At 40.4% G+C, this 23,497-nt stretch overlaps 2 protein-coding genes across 4 annotated transcripts in view; both read left to right on the top strand.

Annotated features, from left to right (window-relative positions):
- The window catches only part of LOC112069270 (butyrophilin subfamily 1 member A1-like), a 47,264-nt gene extending 31,636 nt beyond the window's left edge, over positions 1-15,628 (top strand). Inside the window, exons 6-7 of one of the 3 annotated variants that reach the window (XM_070438493.1) lie at positions 13,274-13,369; positions 13,652-13,681. In XM_070438493.1, the coding sequence (XP_070294594.1) occupies positions 13,274-13,281 (8 nt within the window). In that variant the 3' untranslated portion in view covers positions 13,282-13,369; positions 13,652-13,681. Of the gene's footprint in view, positions 1-13,273; positions 13,370-13,494; positions 13,521-13,651; positions 13,682-15,595 lie in introns of those variants that run through there. The other 2 variants (XM_070438494.1, XM_070438492.1) reach the window with 2 other exon arrangements.
- A 6,374-nt stretch (positions 15,629-22,002) lies between these two features.
- The window catches only part of LOC112069279 (butyrophilin subfamily 2 member A1-like), a 16,386-nt gene continuing 14,891 nt past the window's right edge, over positions 22,003-23,497 (top strand). Inside the window, exon 1 of the mRNA XM_024136579.2 lies at positions 22,003-22,182. Within this exon, the coding sequence (XP_023992347.1) occupies positions 22,173-22,182 (10 nt within the window). The 5' untranslated portion in view covers positions 22,003-22,172. The remainder of the gene's footprint in view (positions 22,183-23,497) is intronic.

Below are 23,497 nucleotides of genomic sequence, written 5' to 3'. Positions count from 1 at the left end.
CAGGCCATGTCAGTGGCACTGTATTATCCTCAAAGCGGGCAAAGAAGGTGTTTCGTTTGTCTGGACGCAAGACGTCTGTGTCCGTGACGTGGCTGGTTTTAATTTTGTAGTCAGTGATTGTCTGTTGACCCTGACACATACATCTCGTGTCTATGCCGTTGAAATGCGAATCCACTTTGTCTCTATACTGACATTTCGCTTGTTTGATTGCCTTGCGGAGGGAATACCTACACTGTTTGTATTCGCTCATATTCCCAGTAAACTTTCCATGGTTAAATGTGATGGTTCGCACTTTCAGTTTTGCGCAAATGCCACCATCTATCCACGGTTTCTGGTTAGGGTAGGTTTTAATAGTCACAGTGAGTACAACATCTCCTAGGCACTTCCTTATAAACTCACTCACAGACTCATCGTATAAATCAATATTATTCTCTGTGGCTACCCGGAACATGTCCCAGTCCACGTGATCAAAACAATCTTGAAGCGTGGATTCCGATTGGTCCTACCAGCGTTGAATAGTCCTTGTCACGAAAACATCCTGCTTGAGTTACTGCCTATAGGAAGGGAGGAGCAGCGATTACAGCTGTGAGTCTTTTTGGGCAAGTCGCAAAAGGGCTTTGCACACCTGTATTGTGCAATATTTGCCCATTATTCTTTTCAAAATTCTTCATGCTCTGTCAAGGTGTTGGGGATCATGGCAAGACAGCAATTTTCAAGTCTTGCCATAGATTTTCAAGCAGATCAAAAGTCAAAAGTGCCTCCCTGGAACCTCCCTTGACCATGCAGATATGTTCAATGTCTGATTTGTTATTGTTGCCCATCTACCAATCACTGCCCTTCTTAATGAGGCTTTCGAAAAGCTCTCTGGCCTTTGTAGTTGAATCTGTGCTTGAAATTCAATACTTGACTGAGGGACCTTACAGATGTTGTATGTATGAAAAATCATATTATTTCACACAGTGTATAATATATTATGTGATTATTTAAGCAAAATGTTGCTTTTGAACTCATTTAGGCATGCCTAAACAAAGGGGGTGAATACTTATGCAATGACTACATTCTATAAGCACTGTATCCAAATATCCACTCAACCCCATAAAAACTGAGGTGAACATGCTTAGGAAGCCTATCTGTGTTTTATGAGGATTTTAGAAGAATTTGGTTCATGTTGAATATCTGTGTGCAGGAGCCTGGAATATAGAGGTATAAAACACATTCTTGTCATTAACAGCAATATATGTCAACGATAATAACATTACTGTAAGAGATTTGTTGACAAGTATTTTTTTTCTTGCACGTTGTTTTCATCACAGAAAATTAAACACCATACAGATTGTAAATATGTGAAATCTCATCAGTGTGATGAAATTAGATGTGATACATTGTAACATAAAACATGATTGATTTTATATTAACACGGTTTTGATTGTGGCTTTGTTTTCAGATCAAATTAAGCGTGAACAGTGTAAATCAGGTCAGCTAACTAACGCCCACTGTGCAGCGCACAGACACCATTCAAATGTGTGCAGACTCGTTACAACTTCAGCTTTAAGCACAAAGTGATTTTATCCATCTGTGGCCAAGAGAAAGTGATCTTAGTTCAATTCCATGAAACGTTCATGTTTAGAGCTCTAAATCCGACTGGGAATATCACAGCGAGATGAAACTAGTACTGTTGCAGTCGCTATATTCTCTCGTTTCATAAACATATTGCAAGCACAGCTGTAAGTTTCACAGATATAGGAAATTAATCCTTGATGTACACTGTAATTCAACTGTTTCACAGACATAGGAAATTGTTAATTTGACTATATAGTGTAGAAAATGTGATACGTCACTCCCTATGCAAATATGGGGTCTGAATCCTGACTTTCAAGTCAGCTCAGTTGGGAGAGTGGGAACGAAGAGCAGAGATGCAACATACATTGGATGCCAACCGCCGTTAAACCTCATCGAATAAGAAGAAATTGAATGACAGATTTCTTGAGTTATCTTAGATTAATTCTGACTATTTAGAGGAAGTGTATACTGGCTACGACGTCTCAAAATCGTTTTTTATGGGAAGATACGAGGACACTCATTTGGTTCGAACATGCTGACGCCTTAAGACATGGTACCCTACGACGTTCACAGAGAGCTTTGTACACCAAAATGTCAGTCGGAACCGGTCCAGAACCACTCAATGTCCCCCAATTTTGTCCTTAACTGACTTGCCTAGTTAAATAAAGGTTAAATAAAAAATAAATAAATAGGTTACATAACATCTAAGCAATATTAATGTCAAACCAAATAATTTAGTTGATTTTAGTTGATTTGGCCATTCATTTTTTTACAGGCACTGTATGACCCTATCAGTCATGTTGATTACTTCCCTTTTAAAGGGATAGTTCGTGATTTTGGCAATGAGGCCCTTTATCGACTTCCCCAGAGTCAGATGAACTTGTGGATATCATTTTAAATGTCTCCTTCCAGTATGAAGGACGTTTGAGGTAGTTTCACGAGCTAATGCTAAGTAGCGTTAGAGCAACGACTGAAAGTGTACAGGAACAGCTAGATAAATGGCCTAATTGCCAAAATCCCAAACTATCCCTTTAAGATAATTATTATATCGGCCTAGATCACACTACTTACACATCTTAATATTGGATGTCAATGAATAAAACCATATTCTCTTCCCTCAGAGAACACTACTATGGATGAAAAACTGCTCACAGTGATATTAGAGTGACTCAAGAAGGAAAGACAGCTCAGTACATCAACAAAAAAAAAACGATGAAATCTTCAGATCAAAGGCATCCTCATGTATTGGCCAATCAGGGTTTCACATCAGAACAACACTACTGGGACGTTAAGGTGAGGGATGAAACAGTGGATAAAGCAGTGGGTGACTGTGGGCAACTGTCATGGTATGTTGGTGTGGCCAGAGATAATGCTGAGAGAACATCTACAGTCCTTGTAACACCTCATTATGGATTCTGGATTGTCTCTTATGAAGAAGGAAAGGGTTTCCATGTCAATACTGACCCTCCAACCTCAGTACCTGTGAGAGAACATCTCTCTGTGGTAGGAGTGTTTCTAGACTGTGGTAAACACTCTCTGTCTTTTTATAATGTTGATACAGAGTCACATATCTACACTTTTTATAATGTGGTGACATCATACAAGTTTCTTCCTGTGTTCAGCCCTGGACAACACCCAATAACAATATTGAATTAAAACTAAGAGATGAGGGTTAAAACATGTCACATTAGACACATGTCCAACAATACTGCTCATCAATAGAACAGACATGTTGAAGACAGGAACAGGTGGTCAGAGATATAATTTTAGACATGAGTGTAATTCAGTGATGCCCAGGTGTATATGGTTTGTCATCTAAGGCACAAGGGTAATCAAAACAACTACAATTGTAGTGAGATTATTGATGTACACTGTAATTTAACTGTAATAAAAGCTAGCAGTATCATATATTCTTTAATTCTGTTGAAAGGTATTTAGATAATGACGTCCTCTTGTTAAAAATGTAATATGCTTAAATAAATTAATATCAAGAGTACAAGACTGACTGCAAAATATTTTCTATTGACCATGGTGTCCTGTCAGCTGCCACAATACAGCTTTTGTTTCAGATTCCAATGCTACACCCCCTTGTGGTATAGTTAGTGCGCTGTACCGCGGTTTTGCACAGCAGCATGTCCCAATCAGATGGAGAAAATATGCTGGTTGTGCGCTAAGGACAGCTCTCCTTTCTAAAGCTCATACACATTTGCCTGTTGGCTAATACAAGCAAAGAATAGCCTCGATGGTTTTGAATTTGTTATTGACATAATTTTGATCAATTACATGAAATAGTTATGTTTTGTAAAACAATTTGAAAAACAACAGATGATAGGATTACTCAATACAATGACAAAATGGAAAAATCAAGACTCCTTTTAACCAACATGCATGTCTACAGGCTTTAGAATGGAGACCTGTCCTTAGCTAATATGATCTAAGAAGTACAACATATATTTTTTTTCAGTGTTTCCATCACTTCCATTGATTGTTAGCAAGCGGTGATTAAAGTTAGCAGAAATTTGTAATAAATTTGTATAAAGAAAACTGAACCATGGATTAAAATAACAGTCAATATCTGGTGTGGCCACCAGCTGCATTAAGTACTGCAATACATCTCTTTCTCATGGACTGCACCAGATTTGCAGACATTTATGGGGGGAATGGCTCTAGCCCTCACCCTCCAATCCAACGGGTCCCACATGCTCAATGGGATTGAGATCTGGGCTCCTCGCTGGCCATGGCAGAACACTGACATTCCTGTCTTGCAGGAAATCACGCACAGAATGAACAGTATGGCTGGTGACATTGTCATGCTGGAGGTTCATGTCAGGATGAGCCTGCAGGAAGGGTACCACATGAGGGAGGAGGATGTCTTRCCTGTAACGCACAGCGTTGAGATTGCCTGCAATGACAACAAGCTCAGTTGGATGATGCTGTGACACACCGCCCCAGACCATGACGGACCCTCCACCTCAAAATTGATACCGCTCCAGAGTACAGACCTCGGAGTAACGCTCATTCCTTCAACGATAAACGTGAATCCAACCATCACCGCTTGTGAGACAAAACCGCGACTCGTTAGTGAAGAGCACTTTTTGCCAGTCCTGTCTGGTAAAGCGACGGTGGGGTTGTGCCCATAGGCGACGTTGTTACCGGTGATGTCTGGTGAGGACCTGCCTTCCAACAGGCCTACAAGCCCTCAGTCCAGCCTCTCTCAGCCTATTGCGGACAGTCTGAGCACTGATGGAGGGATTGTGCATTCCTGGTGTAACTCAGGCAGTTGTTGTTGCCATCCTGTTCCTGTCCCGCAGGTGTGATGTTCGGATGTACCGATCCTGTGCAGGTGTAGTTACACGTGGTCTGCCACTGCGAGAACGATCAGCTGTCCGTCCTGTCTCCCTGTAGCGCTGTCTTAGGCGTCTCAGAGTACGGACATTGCAATTTATTGCCCTGGCCACTTCTGCAGTCCTCATGCCTCCTTGCAGCATGTCTAAGGCACGTTCACGCAGATGAGCAGGGACCCTGGGCATCTTTCTTTTGGTGTTTTTCAGAGTCAGTAGAAAGGTCTCTTTAGTGTCCTAAGTTTTCATAACTGTGACCTTAATTGCGTCAAAGACCGTTCCACAGGTGCATGTTCATTAATTGTTTATGGTTCATTGTTCAAGCATGGGAAACCGTGTTTAAACCATTTACAATGAAAATCTGTGATGTTATTTGGATTTTTACGAATTATCTTTGAAATACAGGCTCCTGAAAAAGGGACTTTCTTTTTTTGCTGAGTTATAAAGATCACACAATCCTGGAGGGCCCTGTGGACCCCCGGTACAGTATGTGTGCCGTGTCAGCAGCGCACAGTGGTATGAGTAGGCCAGTGTCTTCCTCACAGTAAATGGTAAGGGATTGAAGACTGCACTGTGCATATGCGCTGTAGTAGTAAATGCCAAATCCAGGGTGTCTTAATATTCAAAACAAAATAGCAAAATGATCCATGGTATGTCCATGTTAGATCTCAGAAAATATCAGATTGTGAACCCGAGACACACATTTATCACATAAAATGTATATGCCATATCTCACAATTGATTGGACATCCCGAATTTAGTATTTTCACTGTGACAGGACATACTTTTTGTTTTACATAGATTTGTGTCATTCCATCAAGTTCTATGTAGCGCTGCAGTGAGTGGGGGACTGTATAACCCTGTGACATAGCGTTCGCTCTAGCTCTACCTTACTCTCCCTGACTGAGAGAGGCCTGCACTTTGACAGACAGTCCAACAACAAGTTCGAGGGGTTTATGAACTTAGACACATTTCCTGAATTTGCCGTTATTCCCATTAAGACACTTTATGTCTGTGTTTCCTTTATTTTTGTAATTACCTGTATCTCCTAACTTGGCTCTTTTACTATAGGGATGCTTTGATGACTTGTGATTGGCAGGCAACAACAGCGAGCTTCACGCACCACTTTGTGAAAAGAAAGAGCAGCAGCATCAATTGTAAAATGTTCACTCTCTCTCCACAGCACCAGTCGCATTCGGCTCTGTACGGGTCATTACGGGCAAATCGGTTATAATTACAATTATCCAAGACCCATGACAATTAGGTCCAGCCTGGCTTTTCGGGTACAGGTGGACCGGTGAAGTCCTGTAATATGTTGTTTTGTGTTACTGTATCTACCAAAGATGACAACATAAACGTGAGAAATAAGACTCACTTAGGATTTTAAATACAGATTTTGTCAAATTTTAAGTGGTTTGATAAATCCTTTGTATAGGACATTGGAGTCTTGGAGCCTTCATCACGACTCTGACTATTTTACTGCTAGTCATCTTTACTGTCATTGGACTCTTCATCTGGAACAAAATACAGGTATGTCAACAAGCTAACATGTTCATTTAAATATGAACAGTTTATTGATGGTCTATTAATAGTACTAATATACTGATATAGTAGGCTGAGCTAAACTATTCTTCTCCGTAAACATATATACACATTTACGTTGTGTTTATAGGGATTTTTGTCAGTGGTTAAAGTGTATGCCTATCATAACACTTTTTTGGTTACTACATGATTCCATGTGTTATTTCATAGTTCTGATGTCTTCACTAATATTCTACAATGTAGAAAATACCAAAAATAAAGAAAAACCCTTGAATGAGTAGGTGTGTACAAACTTTTGACTGGTACTGTATTATATTATGACTTTTAACATATTTGGTTTCATATTTAGTTTTTTACATTTTATTTTATTTTGTTTATTATTTAATAATATTTTTTATTTAACATTGCTATGGTAACTTGACTGAGCATTTATTGTGTTTTGTAGTTAAGATCGTTGGTTGATTATTTTATGTAAAAAATGTATATACTGTATATCTACAGTATGTGTATATATACACATACTGTAGATATACAGTATATACATATATATACACACACTACCGTTCAAGAGTTTGGGGTCACTTAGACATTTCCTTGTTTTTGAAAGAAAAGCAAATATTTTTGTCCATTAAAATAACATCAAATTGATCAGAAATACAGTGTAGACATTGTTATTAATTTACAACAACATTGTAGCTGGAAACGGCTCATTTTTAATGGAATATCTACATAGGCGTACAGAGGCCCATTATCAGCAACCATCACTCCTTTTTCCAATGGAACGTTGTGTTAGCTAATCCAAGTTTATCATTTTAAAAGGCTAATTGATCATTAGAAAACCCTTTTGCAATTCTGTTAGCACAGCTGAAAACTGTTTTTCTGATTAAAGAAGAAATAAAACTGGCCTTCTTTAGACTAGTTAAGTATCGGGAGCATCAGCATTTGTGGGTTCGATTACAGGCTCAAAATGGCCAGATACAAAGACTTTCTTTTGAAATCCGTCAGTCTATTCTTGCTCTGAGAAAGGAAGGCTATTCCATGCGAGAAATTGCCAAGAAACTGAATATCTCGTACAACGCTGTGTACTCCTCCCTTCACAGAACAGGGCAAACTGGCTCTAACCAGAATAGAAAGATGAGTGGGAGGAGTCTGTGCAACTCTAACATGGCGGTGTTCACCTTAGCAATCTCACTGGGATAAAGACCTCCTCCATTCCTGCCATTATTGAAAGATATCGTGATACCTCACATCTCAAAATAGGGCTACTTAATGTTAGATCCCTCACTTCAAAGGCAGTTATAGTCAATGAACTAATCACTGATCATAATCTTGATGTGATTGGCCTGACTGAAACATGGCTTAAGCCTGATGAATTTACTGTTTTAAATGAGGCCTCACCTCCTGGTTACACTAGTGACCATATCCCCCGCGCATCCCGCAAAGGCAGAGGTGTTGCTAACATTTACGAAAGCAAATTTCAATTTACAAAAAAAAAAATTACGTTTTCGTCTTTTGAGCCTTCTAGTCATGAAATCTATGCAGCCTACTCAATCACTTTTTATAGCTACTGTTTACAGGCCTCCTGGGCCTATACAGCGTTCCTCACTGAGTTCCTGAATTCCTATCGGACCTTGTAGTCATAGCAGATAATATTCAAATTTTTTGTGATTTTAATATTCACATGGAAAAGTCACAGACCCACTCCAAAAGGCTTTCGGAGCATTCATCGACTCAGTGGGTTTTGTCCAACATGTCTCTGGATCTACTCACTGCCACAGTCATACTCTGGACCTAGTTTTGTCACATGAATAAATGTTGTAGATCTTAATGTTTTTCTCATAATCCTGGACTATCGGACCATCATTTTATTTCTAACATCAGTTTAGAGTTGCAAAGAAAAGCCATATCTCAGACTGGCCAACAAAAAGAAAAGATTAAGATTGGCAAAAGAACACAGACACTGGACAGAGGAACTCTGCCTAGAATGCCAGCATCCCGGAGTCGCCTCTTCACTGTTTGACGTTGAGACTGGTGTTTGGCAGGTACTATTTCATGAAGCTGCCAGTTGAGGACTTGTGAGGGGTCTGCTTCTCAAAAGTAATAGAAGCTGACTGATGTGAGTTAATGTGATACCATGTAAAGCAGTATGTGATAACATGAAACTACACATGTGAAAACATGATCACACGTGAAGTGTTCCAAAAACAAATTTTCACATGATTTCACATGTGAAATTTCACATGACATCATGTGATTTTTCTGTAAGTGGAAGGAGACATGGTGCATGGTCCCTCCACCTTCATTTCCTGTTATTATGCTATGAAAAGCCAACTGACATTTACTCCTGAGGTGCTGACTTGCTACACCCTCGATAACTACTGTGATTATTATTATGTACCATGCTGGTCATTTATGAACATTTGAACATCTTGTCCATGTTCTGTTATAATCTCCACCCGCACAGCCAGAAGAGGACTGGCCACCCCTCATAGCCTGGTTCCTCTCTAGGTTTCTTCCTAGTTTTGGCCTTTCTAAGGGAGTTTTTCCTAGCCACCGTGCTTCTACACCTGCATTGCTTGCTGTTTGGGGTTTTAGGCTGGGTTTCTGTACAGCACTTCGAGATATTAGCTGATGTACGAAGGGCTATATAAATAAATTTGATTTGATTTGATTTGAAAATGGACGGGATCTTCTGGTAATCCGGTAGATTAATGGCTGAATCTGAATATCATAGTATATTTAAATAATTATTCAAATAATTATTCTTATACCTTGTAGACAAGAGTGTTAATAGACCAGTGAGAAAAATAGGGAGTCTGTCTACTCCCTCCCTTAGAGTGTATCATTATCTTCACGTTCAACACACCGAAGGTTTATTGATTTACAAGTTGGCTTTCTACCACAGATTGTGCTCATCATGAAAGGGGACCCATTCATTGAAGGGTAAAATACAGTGCATTCGGAAAGTATTCAGACCCATGGACTTTTTCCACATTTTGTTACGTTACAGCCTAATTCTAAAATATATCATTTTTTTATCCTCATTATACTACATACAATACCCATAATGACAAAGTCAACAGGTCTTTAGACATTTTTGCACATTTATTACAAATAAAAAACAGAAATTATTTACATAAGTGTAAGTATTCAGACCCGTTGTTATATGACTTGAAATTGAGCTCAGGTGCATCCTGTTTCTATTGATCGTCCTTGAGATGTTTATACAAGTTGATTGAGTCCACCTGTGGTCAATGCAATTCATTGGACATGATTTGGAAAGCACACACCTTTCTATATAAGGTCCCACAGTTGACCGTGCACGTCAGAGCAAAAACCAAGCCATGAGGTCGAAGAAATTGTCCATAGAGCTCAGAGACAGGATTGTGCAGAGGCACAGATCTGCGGATGAGTACAAAACAATTTCTGCAGTAATGAAGGTCCCCAAGAACACAGTGGCCGCCATCATTCTTAAATGGAAGAAGTTTGGAACCACTAAGACTCTTCTTAGAGCTGAACTCCCCGCCAAACTGAGCAATCAGGGGAGAAGGGCCTTGGTCAGGGTGGTGACCAAGAACCCAATGGTCACTCTGACAGAGCTCCAGAGTTCCTCTGTGGGGATGGGAGAACCTTCCAGAAGGACAACCATCTCTCTAGCACTCCACCAATCAGGCCTATATGGTAGAGTGGCCAGACAGAAGCCACTTCTCTCCTCATGAGAAACAAGATTCTCTGGTCTTATGAAACCAATATTGAACTCTTTGGCCTGAATGCCAAGGATCACGTCTGGAGGAAACCTGGCAACATCCCTACATTGACGCATGGTGGTGGCATGCTGTAGGGATGTTTTTCAGCGGCAGGGAAACTAGTCAGAATTGAGGGAAAGATGAACGGAGCATAGTACAGAGATATCCTTGATGAAAACCTGCTCCAGAGCACTGAGGACCTGACTGGGGGCGAAGGTTCACATTCCAACAGGACAATGACCCTAAGCACACAGCCAAGCCAATGCAGGAGTGGCTTCGGGACAAGTCTCTGAATGTCCTTGAGTGGCCCATCCAGAGCCCGAACTTGAACCTGATCGAACATCTCTGGAGAGACCTGAAAATAGCTGTGCTGCGACGCTCCCCATCCAACCCGACAGAGCTTGAGAGGATCTGCAGAGAAGAATGGGAGAAACTCCCCAAATACAGGTGTGCCAAGCTTGTAGCGTCATACACAAGAAGACTTGAGGCTGTAATCACTGCCAAAGGTGCTTCAACAAAGTGCAGAGTAAAGGGTCTGAATACTTACGTGAATGTAACATTTCATTTTTTTGTCTACCATGTCTAATAACCTGTTGTTTTTTTTTTATAATGGGTTATTGTGTGGGTTATCGTGCCATGGATCATCACTGGAGGCTTCTTGCCATGGATCATCACTGGAGGCTTCGTGCCATGGATCACCACTGGAGGCTTCTTGCCATGGATCATCACTGGAGGCTTCATGCCATGGATCATCACTGGAGGCTTCTTGCCATGGATCATCACTGGAGGCTTCGTGCCATGGATCACCACTGGAGTGGAGAGACACACAGGAGGCCTGGCTCTGGGAGCAGGCACAGGACTCACCAGGCTGGGGAGACATGCAGGAGGGTTAGGGCTTAGTACAGGCACAGGACTCACCAGGCTGGGGAGACATGCAGGAGGCCTCTTCCTTGGCCGAGACACCAGATACACTGGTCCGTGGAGGCGCACTGGCGGTCTCGAGCGCTGAGCTAGCACAACTCGTCTTGTCTGGATACCCTGTGTAGCCCGGCAAGTGCGGGGAGCTGGAACAGGCTGCACTGGGCTGTGCTGGAGAACCGGGGACACCGTGCATAGGGCTGGCGCAGGATAACCCGAGCCGAGGAGACGTCCTGGAGGTCTGGAGAGCAGGGCTGGCACACTCCGTCCTGGCTCGATGCCCACTCTAGCCCGGCCGATGCGAGGAGCTGCGATGTAGCGCACTGGGCTATGAGTGCACACTGGGGACACCGTACGCCTCACCGCATAACACGGTGCCTGCCCGGTCACTCTCTCCCCACGGCAAACACGAGGAGTTGGCTCAGGTCTATGACCTGACTCCGCAAATCTCCCCGTGTGGCCCCCCCAAAAAAATTCTGGGGCTGCCTCTCGTGCACGCTTCCTCGAGCCAACTCCTCGTAGCGTAGCCGCTCCGCCTTAGCTGCCTCCAGCTCCTCTTTAGAACAGCGATATTCTCCCGTCTGTGCCCAGGGTTCCTTGCCGTCCAGGATTTTCTCCCATGTCCAACTCTCCAACAAATGCTGCTCCCTCCTACCACGCTGCTTGGTCCTTTGGTGGTGGGTAGTTCTGTAACGTTCGTCGTCTGTAGATGAGGAATCATCGGACCAAAGCACAGCGTGGTAAGTGTTCATGTTAATTTATTAAAACAGAACACTAAACAAAATAAGAAAGAGAATGAATGAAACGAAACAGTCATTCAATTGCAACTCCACTTTGTCTCTATATTGACCTTTTGCTTGTTTGATTGCCTTGCGGAGGGAATAACTACACGGTTTGGTTAGGGTAGGTTTTAATTGTCACAGTCAGTACAACATCTCCTATGCACTTCCTTATAAACTCACTCACCGAATCAGCGTATAAATCAGTATTATTCTCTGAGGCTACCCGGAACATGTCCCAGTCCAAGTGATCAAAACAATCTTGAAGTGTGGATTCCGATTGGTCAGACCAGCGTTGAATAGTCCTTGTCACGGGTACATCCTGTTTGAGTTACTGCCTATAGGAAGGGAGGAGCAGCGATTACAGCTGTGAGTCCTTTTGGGCAAGTCGCATAAGGGCTTTGCACACCTGTATTGTGCAATATTTGCCCATTTATTATTTTCAACAATTCTTCAAGCTCTGTCAAGGTGTTGGGGATCATGGCTAGACAGCAATTTTCAAGTCTTGCAACGCCATTGTAGATTGGGCTTTGTGTTGTAGGGAATATCCTGCTGAAAGTTGAATTCCTCTCCCAGTGTCTGGTGTAGAGCAAACTGAAGCAGGTTTTCCTTTACGATTTTTGGCTCTGCTAAGCTCCATCCCATTTATTTTCATCCTGAAAAACTCCCCAGTCTTTGCCGATGTCAAGCATTCCATACCATGATGCAGCCACCTCCATGCTTGAAAATAAGAAGGCAGTTTTTCAGTGATGTGTTGGATTTGCCCCAAACATAAGGCTTTGCATTTAGGCGTGTAGTGTATTCCTTTGCAGTGTGTTTTTTTGCAGTATTATTTTAGTGACTTGTTACATACATATGTAGGTTTGGGAATATTTTTTTAAATTCTGTATATTTGTATTCTTTTCACTCTGTCATTTAGATTCTTGTGGAGTCACTACAATGTTGTTGATCCATCCTCAGTTTTCTCCCATCACAGCCATTGAACTCTGTAGGTGTTTTAAAATCACCATGGTGACATCCCTGAGGAGTGTTCTTCCTGTTCTGCAGCTCAGTTCAGAAGGATGACTGCATATTTGATGTGTCTGGGTGGTTTAATACATCGTCCACAGCATAATTATTATCTTATTATCGATCACTGCCCTTCTTAATGAGGCTTTCGAAAAGCTCTCTGGCCTTTGTAGTTGAATCTGTGCTTGAAATTCAATACTTGACTGATGGACCTTACAGATGTTGTATGTATGAAAAATCATGACACCCCTATTATTTCACACAGAGTGTATAATTTATTATGTCATTGATTAATCTTAGGTGAACATGCTTAGGAAGCCTTTCTGTGTTTTACGAAGATTTTAGAAGAATTTGGTCCATGTTGAATATCTGTGTGCAGGAGCCTAGAAAGAAGCTTTCATTGTGACTTTGGTCCTGTCTCTGCTCCTTCTCAGTGCTCTGTCAACTGTGGTCTGCATTCTGCTCAAACATAGAGGTATAAAACACATTCTTGTCATTAACAGCAATATATGTCAATGATAATAAAGTTACTGTATAGAGATTTGTTAACAAAGATTTTTATTGTAAAACCTTTCAACAGTCATCCTTGTTATCTTTCAGGGTCTTGCACGTTCTTTTCATCACAGAAAATTAAACACCATACAGATTGTAGATATGTGAAATCTCATCAGTGTGATGAAATTAGATGTAACACGTAGTAACATAAAACATGATTGATTTTATATTAACATGATTTTGATAGTGGCTTTGTTTTCAGGTCAAATGAAGCTTGAACAGAGTAAATCAGGTAAGCTCACTGTTTCATACTGAACACATTTTTGTGGGAGATATTCTCATATGACATGTCTTGAACTCAAATTTCTAAGTCGAATATCTCAATTTTAGATTTGACTCTGTTCAACAATTTATTCATATTTTTACACTGACTTGAATTTTCACTCAAGAGACAAAAATACTATTGAAAGGTAATGAATGAATATTCATGATCGTAAACTATGGCGTAACATTCATAATCATGCCTAATTTCTTAGTTTGGTTTGCAATATATTTACCTAACTATATTTATTATCAATATGCCCTGTTAGGGACAGAAAACAGTCTGGAGAAACAACCCGTCAAAGAAGGAATTAATCTACAAGGTAAAAATGTTTAATATTATTTTCCTACACAATCTTCATTGTAACATCTGCATTTTACATTTACTTGGTATTTGTTTGTATGCAGATTGGCACCAGGTGAAAGGATTCAAAGGTAGGAGAAACAATCTATGCCAACATTGTTACAGGTTTTTGTTTACGTTTAGGGGAAGTTCAACTTAATGTTAGATGGTTCCTTAGTCTACGAGCCAGGATAAACTGTGATCCATGGTAATACGGAAAAGATAGGAGCATTGCTACATCAACTTTTTTACTTTAAATTAACTTTTAAATGAATGATATGTACCCATAGATTTTTGAAGAATATCACTTAAGAATGCCTCATGAGCTTAGTTCAAGTGTCATACCCCATCAGGACCCTAAATATACAGCTTGTTTTAACTCCATTGTTCATAAACAAAGAAGAAAAAAACATGGTTAAAAGTATAATTTTGATATTATGGATAGTCAATCCTTGCATCCATTGCTCTGCTTATGAATTTGAGAGTGGTTACATTTCTCCAGCCCCATTCCTCAGCTTTTTACTGAACCAGGAGTGGGGAGACCGCTTTGTTATTGTTTCTACTGCTGATTGCCACTTTAAGTAATTAAAACCAGTTGAATAATAGGGCAGAATTTTGATTTCCGCCTAAATAGACATACCCAAATGTAATTATTTTTCATGAAGTGGCCATAAACAATAACTGGTAATGTTGCAATTTAACAAAATAAGGAATATGTTTGTACAGCGTTTTATGTTTTGTTCAGGAATTTTTGTCCGTTTCTATCTCTACTATGATCAGTGATAGTCACATGATCGTTGCAACATTGTCTGGTAGTCATTTTATTGCATTTTTTAATGGGTTGAAGTTGGCATGGCAATAAATACATAACACTCAGACACACTGTCCCTTTGTCTGAAATTCCAAAGTGCATAATGTAAATGCCCTGTTTTGTAGAGATCTTTTCCTAACACACATGAAACTGTGTTCACATGATCGTTTGATTGATGTATACATTTAGCTGGGTAATGTAACAGTGTTGTTGTCCTCTCTCTTCAACACAGGGGTATTTATGAGGGTGCTGATACTGCCAGTTGTCACTGATCCTATCCCAGCTCAAAACCCTGGTAAGAATGTTTACAAAGTATTTTTGAGTAAATAACTACTCTTCCGTGTCCAATGTAACAACACGGAGTGCATAAACAGGGCAAAGTGAATGATAATTCTTCATTGTACATTCTTCTTTCTGTTACCCTTTACCCCAGAGGTCTTCACTTTGGTGGTCCCTCATGGTCCGATCTTGACCCGGATAAACGCCTCCATCTCCCTACCTTGTGACCTCTCACCTATCTTCAGTGCAGAGCCGTTGGAGGTGCGTTGGTACCGGCCTGGTAACTTCAACTGACCTGCCTTATTATACAAGGACCACAGCATCCAGGCATCTGTGGACCCCCGGTACAGGGGCAGGGTGTCTCTAACTGGGGGGCTGGAGAGGGGGAACCACTCTTTCTATCTATCTCTGTCTCTGTATCTCTCTTCCTCTGTCTCTCTCCACTGAATCAGATTCTCAGGGCTTGGTGAGTGTAAGTAGTTGGCTGCTGTATTCTCCCCCAGACTCCGATTGGCTCTCCTGTACAGTCTCTTTGTCTGAGGAGAAGAGAGCGAGCAGAATCCTGCCACAGATATGCCAGCCTGGTGAGTGAGCGTCCTACAAACATCATTCACACATTCAGATCCCACTTACTTCCCATCCCAAAAATGATCTGCTGTAAGAGGAATGTGAACAAACTGAAGATGTGTCTCTATCGTTCTATCTTTCAGCCTTATGAGCGCTTGTGAATTTGTGAATTAGATTTTCTGTGTGCAGGAGCCTGGAGAGAAGCATTTATTGCATATTTGCTCCTCCTCTCTGCTCTCGCATCTGTGGTCATCATGCTGGGCAAACAAAGAAGTATATACTGTAAATTGTTACTATCAATATTTATCAAGAACTTTTTTATCTTAAAGCATTTCAGCAATCATTGTTTTATTTTAGAGTGTCTGTCATCACAAAAAAAAGCAAAGGCAGTCCAGGTAATGTACATTGTTATGTGATCTGTGTGACATTCAATAAATAGAAATATGATGTGTATCTAATGAGATATCAGATATGTTGTGTCATCAAATAGGATGTGTGGGTTTTCTCTGCATTTCTTCAGAAATTGAGCTTGAGCAGAGGCCAGGTAATGTTTTCATTCTTAATCCATTGTATTTGGGTGATATAACAGATACCGTTCATTTGACGAAGTCAAATGTTTGTGGAAATACACACACATCGCAAGTAAATATCACATTTTTATACTGCCTTCCACCTTCTCCATTCAACAGATACAAGGCACCTAATTGAAGGTAATCAATGAATGGCCATGATTCTGATGTATAACATTCCTAAGTTTGATAACCATGCTTCATATCCAAAAGTCCGCCTTGAGTCACTAATATTCTTATACATTTCAGTAGAATTACCTAAGTGTGTTCATGGTATTTGTGCTTGTAGAGTCCGGACACATCAATGAGAAACAACCTGTTGAAAAAGGAATTAATCTAAAAGGTCAAGTTAATCATCGAAAGTTAAGTAAAGTTTACTTGAATCTAATATTCATACTAATGTGAATCTAAATTGTACCATCTCAGTGCATTCCATTGACTTCGTATTTGCTTTTATGCTCCAGGTGAGAGGATTCAAAGGTAGGATTTTTTTACCAGATGTTTATTAGATGATAATTATTATTGTATGAGCCTAAATTTCAAGACCATCCATGTCAACATTGTGTCTGAATTCATGAAACCATATTCTCTTCCCTCAGAGAACGTCACTATGGATGTCCATACTGCTCCCCTTGCTTTTGAAGTGAGTGAAGAAGGAAAAAAGGCTCAGTACAGATCAGGAGAAGATAAAGATTACTCAAACAGGCATCCCCATGTGTTGGGTAAAGAGCGTTTCGACTCTGGACAGCACTACTGGGAAGTGAAGGGGGGGATCATTTTACAGAAAAGATGTCATGGTATATCGGTGTGGCCAGAGAAACTGCTGAGAGAAAATCTGTCATTCCTTTAACTCCTCAGTATGGTTTCTGGATTCTATTTTCTGAAAAAGGAAAAGGTTTTCATGTAAAAACAACTAACCCTCCAAAACAAGTAGCTGTGGCAGAATATCTTTCTACAGTAGGAGTGTTCCTAGACTGTGACAGACAAACTCTGTCTTTTTATAATGTTGAGACACATCTCTACACTTTTGCTGATGTGGTATCAAATTACTTTCTCCCTGTGTTCAGCCCTGGAAAAAGTGATAAACATGTTATAATGATATGTTGAATAAATACTAAGAGGTGAAGGTTAAAACACGTCAAATGAGGCATACTGTACACAATGTATTTTAAATTAGGCCAACACTACAGCTACGGTATGTTTAACATGAGGCAGATGTAGGAACACTTGACTAGGGTATCATTTTGACTGAAATGTTATTCAGGGATGCTCAGTTCAACACACACATACGATGCATTCGGAAAGTACTCAGACCACTTGACTTTTTTCATATTTTACTACGTAACAGCCTTATTCTAAAATGGATTAAATTGTTTCCCTCCCTCATCAATCTACAGACAATACCCCATAATGACGAAGCAAAAACAGGTTTTTGGACATTTTAGCAACAACATTTTTTTTTAACAAAAATATCACTTTTACATTTAGTATTCAGACCCTTTACTCAGTACTTTGTTGAAGCACCTTTGGCAGCGATTACAAAGTCTTCTTGGGTATGACGCTACAAGCTTGGGCTCCCAGTGCAAGAGGCTGCATCACATCCGGCCGGGATTGGGAGTCCCATAGGGCGGCGCACAATTGGCCCAGCATCGTCCGAGTTTTGCCGGGGTAGGCTGTCATTGAAAATAAGAATTTGTTCTTAATTAACTGATTTGCCTAGTTAAATAAAGGTTAAATAAATAAAAAAGTTTGCTACACCTGTATGTAGGGAGTTTCTCTCATTCATCTCTGCAGATCCTCTCAAGCTCTGTCAGGTTGGATGGGGAGCATCACTGCACAGCTATTTTCATGTCTCTCCAGAGATGTTCGATCAGGTTCAAGTCCTGGCTTGGAAACTATTCAGACCCCTTCACTTTTTCCAAATGTTATTACGTTACAGCCTTATTCTAAAATGGATTAAATGAAAAAAAAAGATCTCAGCAATCTACACATAATACCCCAGAATGACAAAGCAAAAACAGGTTGATATTTTGCAAATTTATGGAAAATAAAAAACAGAAATATCTTATTTACATAAGTATTCAGACCATTTGCTATGAGACTCGAAATTGAGCTCAAGTGCATCCTGTTTCCATTGATCATCCATGAGATGTTTCTACAACTTGATTGGAGTCCACCTGTGGTAAATTCAATTGATCGGACAGGATTTGGAAAGGCACCAACCTGTCTATATAAGGTATATAAGGTCCCACAGTTGACAGTGCATGTCAGAGCAAAAACCAAGCCATGAGATCGAAGGAAACGAGACAGGATTGTGTTGAGGCACAGGTCTGGGGAGGCTTGGCAAAAAATGTCTGCAGCATCGAAGGTCCCCAAGAACACAGTGGCCTCCATCATTCTTAAATGGAAGAAGTTTGGAACCACCAAGACTCTTCCTAGAGCTGAGCAATCGGCAGAGAAAGGCCTTGGTCAGGGAGGTGACCTAGAAACTGATGGTCACTCTGACAGAGCTCCAGCTTTCCTCTGTGGAGATGGGAGAACTTTCCAGAAGGACAAACATCTCTGGAGCACTCCACCAATCAGGCCTTTATTGTAGAGTGGCCAGAAGGAAGCCACTCCTCAATAAAAAGCACATGACAGCCCGCTTGGAGTATGCCAAAAGGCACCTAAAGGACTCTCAGATCATGAGAAACAAGATTCTCAGGTCTGATGAAACCAAGATTGAACTCTTTGGCCTGAATGGCAAGCGGTAAAGCATGGTGGTGGCAGCATCATGCTGTGGGGATGTTTTTCAGCGGCAGGGACTAGGAGACTAGTCAGGATCGAGGGAAAGATGAACGGAGCATAGTATAGAGAGATCCATGATGAAAACCTGCTCCAGAGTGCTCAGGACCTCAGACTGGGGGAACACCTTCCAACAGGACAGTGATCCTTAGCACACAGCCGAGACAATGCAGGAGTGGCTTCGGGACAAGTCTCTGAATGTCCTTGAGTGGCCTAACGAGAGCCCGGACTTGAACCCGATCGAACCTGACAGAGTTTGAGAGGATCTGCAGAGAAGAATGGAAGAAACTCCCCAAATACAGTTGTGCCAAGCTTGTAGAGTCATACCCAAGAAGACTAGATGCTGTATTCACTGCCAAACGTGCTTCTACAAAGTTTTCAGGAAAGGGTCTAAATACTGTAATATAATGTAATATTTCAGGGTGTTTTTCATAAATTAGCAAAAATGTTAAAAAAAATTGAATTTGCTTTGTCATTCTGTCATCATTTTTTAGAATAAGGCTGAAACGTAACAAAATGTGAAAAAAGTAAAGGGGTCTAAATACTTTCCGAACGCACTGTACTACACCTTCTTTGATAAATATAGCACACCCAACACCCGCACTCTCTATCCTATCACTTCTCACGGAGATGAAACCAGGAATAATATAATCCAATTGAGGTTAAAACCATGTTGTATACCATCTAGTATACCATCACGTCTGGTAAAACATCTAAATCATGCATAATCATGTAATTCTTGTCCAATGGCTATCAAACTCCTTGCATTCCATTTAAGTGATAATGCCCGAGAAGCTGGTGTATGGATAATACATTGGCACGGGTGTTAGAAGTCTGGCGAACCGCTCTACTATATTCTCCAAACACCGATTTCGAGGGCATTATCACTTTTATACAACGGGTTACCAACATGTTATTTTGATGAATTTATTCATAGTATTTCATAGTATTTCATCCTTCCACAATATATAGTCCAGACACAAATCTAGGGTTGCTACCCAAGCCGGTTGGTCATTCGGTTGCTAGAGACGTGACCCAGTCGTTCGAATGACAGCAAAGTAGCCACATGTTCATCTGTTTAAGCTGTTTTCTAGTGACATTTATTTGGATACATCCATAATAACCATCGTGTTTGTGAGAGTCAAACCATAGGCCAAACCGTTCGGGCGCTACAGACAATTTTGTGAAAAGATTGATTTTCAGGATGCGTCATGGTCTGACAAACACCACTCTAGCTCTACCTTTCACTGCAGATGCAAAAGTGCGACATAGGCGGCATCCGGTGGACTCAGACATATCCAATGCTAAAAAACAGATATCTCTAGCTTAAACTGAGATTTTTTAAGGGGCTTTTTTATTATTTTGCTAATTAGATTTTTGCGATCGCATGGACATCGACCAACGCTAAAGTGTCAAAGCATTACAGCTCTGAAGTTCACAAACAATGTTATTCAAATGAAAATGTATTGGCTAGATTTTTCAACTGTATGGCAGGGGTCTCCATGAGAGCTACTTAAAAAAAAAACTTTGCGAGCTACATACTTCTCTTCTCTCCAATGCAACGCTTCCCCAGGTCCTTAGTGGACAAGATAAATTAGTGCACTGTATTTCCTTTCAATATAACTTGCATGTTGCATGTTCTAAGTCCACGTCAATGTTTCCATGTCCTTACTGACCCTTCAACACCACTAACTGTTAGAGAAGAGCTATAAAATCATCAAGGACATCAACCACCCGAGCCAGTGGCTGTTCACCCCGTTACCATCCAGAAGGCGAGGTCAGTACAGGTGCATCAAAGCTGGGACCGAGAGACTGAAAAACAGCCTCTATCTCATAGCCTAGAAATCACTTTAAGGAATTAAGGAATGGAACACTAGTCACTTTAATAATGTTTACATATCTGGCATTACTCATCTCATATGTACATACTGTATTCTATACTATTCTACTGTATCTTAGTCTGTCCCGCTCTGACATCGCTCGCCCATATGTGTATGGTCTTAATTCATTCCCTCTTAGATTTGTGTGTATTGGGTATATGTTGCGCAATTTGTTAGATATTACTTGTTAGATATTACTGCACTGTCGGAGCTAGAAGGACAAGCATTTTGCTACACCCGCAATAACATCTGCTAATCACGTGTATGTGACCAATAAAATTTGATTTGATTTGTTTACAGTAGGAGTGTTTCTAGACTGTACCAGACACACTCTGTCTATTTATAATTTTACTACACTTTTACTGATGTGAAAGCATCACTCTTTCTTCCTGTGTTCAGTTCTGGACAACGTGACTCAAGGAAAAAAAGAATATGTTGATTGAATACTAGGAGATGACGGTGAAAACCTGTCAAATGAGACATACTATAATTACACATGTATTTTAAATTAGGCCAATACTACAGCTATGACTCTGTATGTATATATATATTTTTTTTTAAAGGAGGTTCTGACCCCCTTTTCATATTTCTGTATGGCTTTAGTTTGTACAGCGGGAAGGTAGAGATGGATTACAGATAGCAGGGGCATTCGCTTTTGCAGAGTTGACAAAAACCGGAAATTCTGGTTTTCAGGGGAGAAGATAGAGCCTGTGATAGGACTTCCGCTGTTGGACGTTAAAGGGGAATTTCACTCAAAAAATATTTTTTTTCCATAGTCCACTGTTGACACAGTCCCAACATATTATGCATGTCAGCAGTCAAGTTGTCAAGATATTGGACTTTTAAGAAGAAGAGTGTCTCCAGCCACATGAACATGACGATATAACATTTTGTATCAACAGTGGACTAATGAAAAAAAACACCAAAAGAGAGTTTTTGAGTGATATTTCCCTTTAACAAGGAGCCGCTCCATCTTAACTCCTCCTTCACATTTACTGAAGAGAACCTCCCACAATTTTTTTTTTATAGGCGAATATAATGAGATAAGGAGAGGGAGTGGACATACAGGAGAGAGGAGAAGCTGCTCTATCTTCATTTTTGATTACAAAGTAGAATTCAAATATACTGTGGATATGTCAACTGGTCATGAATACACATTGTCATCTGAGGATTCCATAGCCGAAGATAACTTTGATGTTCCAACAGCTGGAAATTGAAGGAGAAGGATCATGCATTCAGGTAGAAATAATTTCACTAGATAAACTACTGCCATTGTTTGGAGAACGTTGTATCTCCCTTCACTTTCTCTCATCTCCTCCCCTTGTTTAGTTGTACTTAGAAAGAGATGCTGCTTTACTGGTTTAAAGATGCACTATGAAGAAATCACTCCGCCATTTCCTGGTTGCTAAAATTCTAACAGTTTGCCCAATTTACATTTGTGACAAACAAGCAATTATAGTGTAGATAATCATTGTACCATCTAAAAAGCTGTGAATAATCTTTTCCATAACCAAAAATATTGTATTTTCAGCTGTTTGAAATAGCTGCATAGAAATAGCGCACATAGAAGATATCTACTGTTTCTACGCCGTGTATGTCCACTCCCTCTCCTTATTTCATTATATTTCACTATTTCTGTATAGTCATGTGACAGGGATATGTTTTTGAAAACTGCACAGCCCAATTTCCAAATAAAACGCCAACCCTGGCTTAACTGCAGTAACATAATTAAATGTGGAAAAAGTCAAGGGGTCTGAATACTTTCCCAACGCACTGTAATTTAACTTGTCGTACGTCTTGATGGGTTCGGATTTCTAAACTTTAAATATTGTTAATCATCAGTTATACTAGAGACATGAGGAGTGCCATAGTCTAGAGTCTACACCTGAATTGAATGATTATCTGTAGGAGGAATGTACGTATATGGTGGATGCAATTAAGCTTGGAATGTGCTGAGTGCAGGAAAAACGATCACATGTTGGCAGGCACTGATAAGGGTGTAGAGTTGTGGATTAGTGAGGAAAGGGGCCGAGGTCAGGTCAGGTCAGGGCACATTAAGGGAGAAGGAACAGTTTATTGCACGAATCACTTAAGGTCTTGCCTATCAATAAAGATGTAATGTTTAGAGAGGAGGAGGAGACTCCACCCAAATTGAGGTATATACAGTGGGGCAAAAAAGTATTTAGTCAGCCACCAATTGTGCAAGTTCTCCCACTTAAAAAGATGAGAGAGGCCTGTAATTTTCATCATAGGTACATTTCAACTATGACAGACAAAATGAGAAAAAAAATCCAGAAAATCACATTGTAGGATTTTTTAGGAATTTATTTGCAAATTATGGTGGAAAATAAGTATTTGGTCACCTACAAACAAGCAACGATTTCTGCTCTCACAGACCTGTAACTTCTTCTTAAGAGGGCTCCTCTGTACTCCCACCGTTACCTGTATAATGGGACCTGTTTGAACTTGTTTATCAGTATAAAAGACCCCTGTCCACAACCTCAAAACAGTCCACACTCCAAACTTCTACTAGGCCAGACCAAAGAGCCTGATT

This window comes from Salvelinus sp. IW2-2015, unplaced genomic scaffold (assembly GCF_002910315.2).
Source record: "Salvelinus sp. IW2-2015 unplaced genomic scaffold, ASM291031v2 Un_scaffold959, whole genome shotgun sequence".
Lineage (NCBI taxonomy): Eukaryota > Metazoa > Chordata > Actinopteri > Salmoniformes > Salmonidae > Salvelinus > Salvelinus sp. IW2-2015.
The sequence above is the reverse complement of the archived record's forward strand: the minus strand, read 5'-3'. Positions and strand labels throughout refer to the sequence as shown.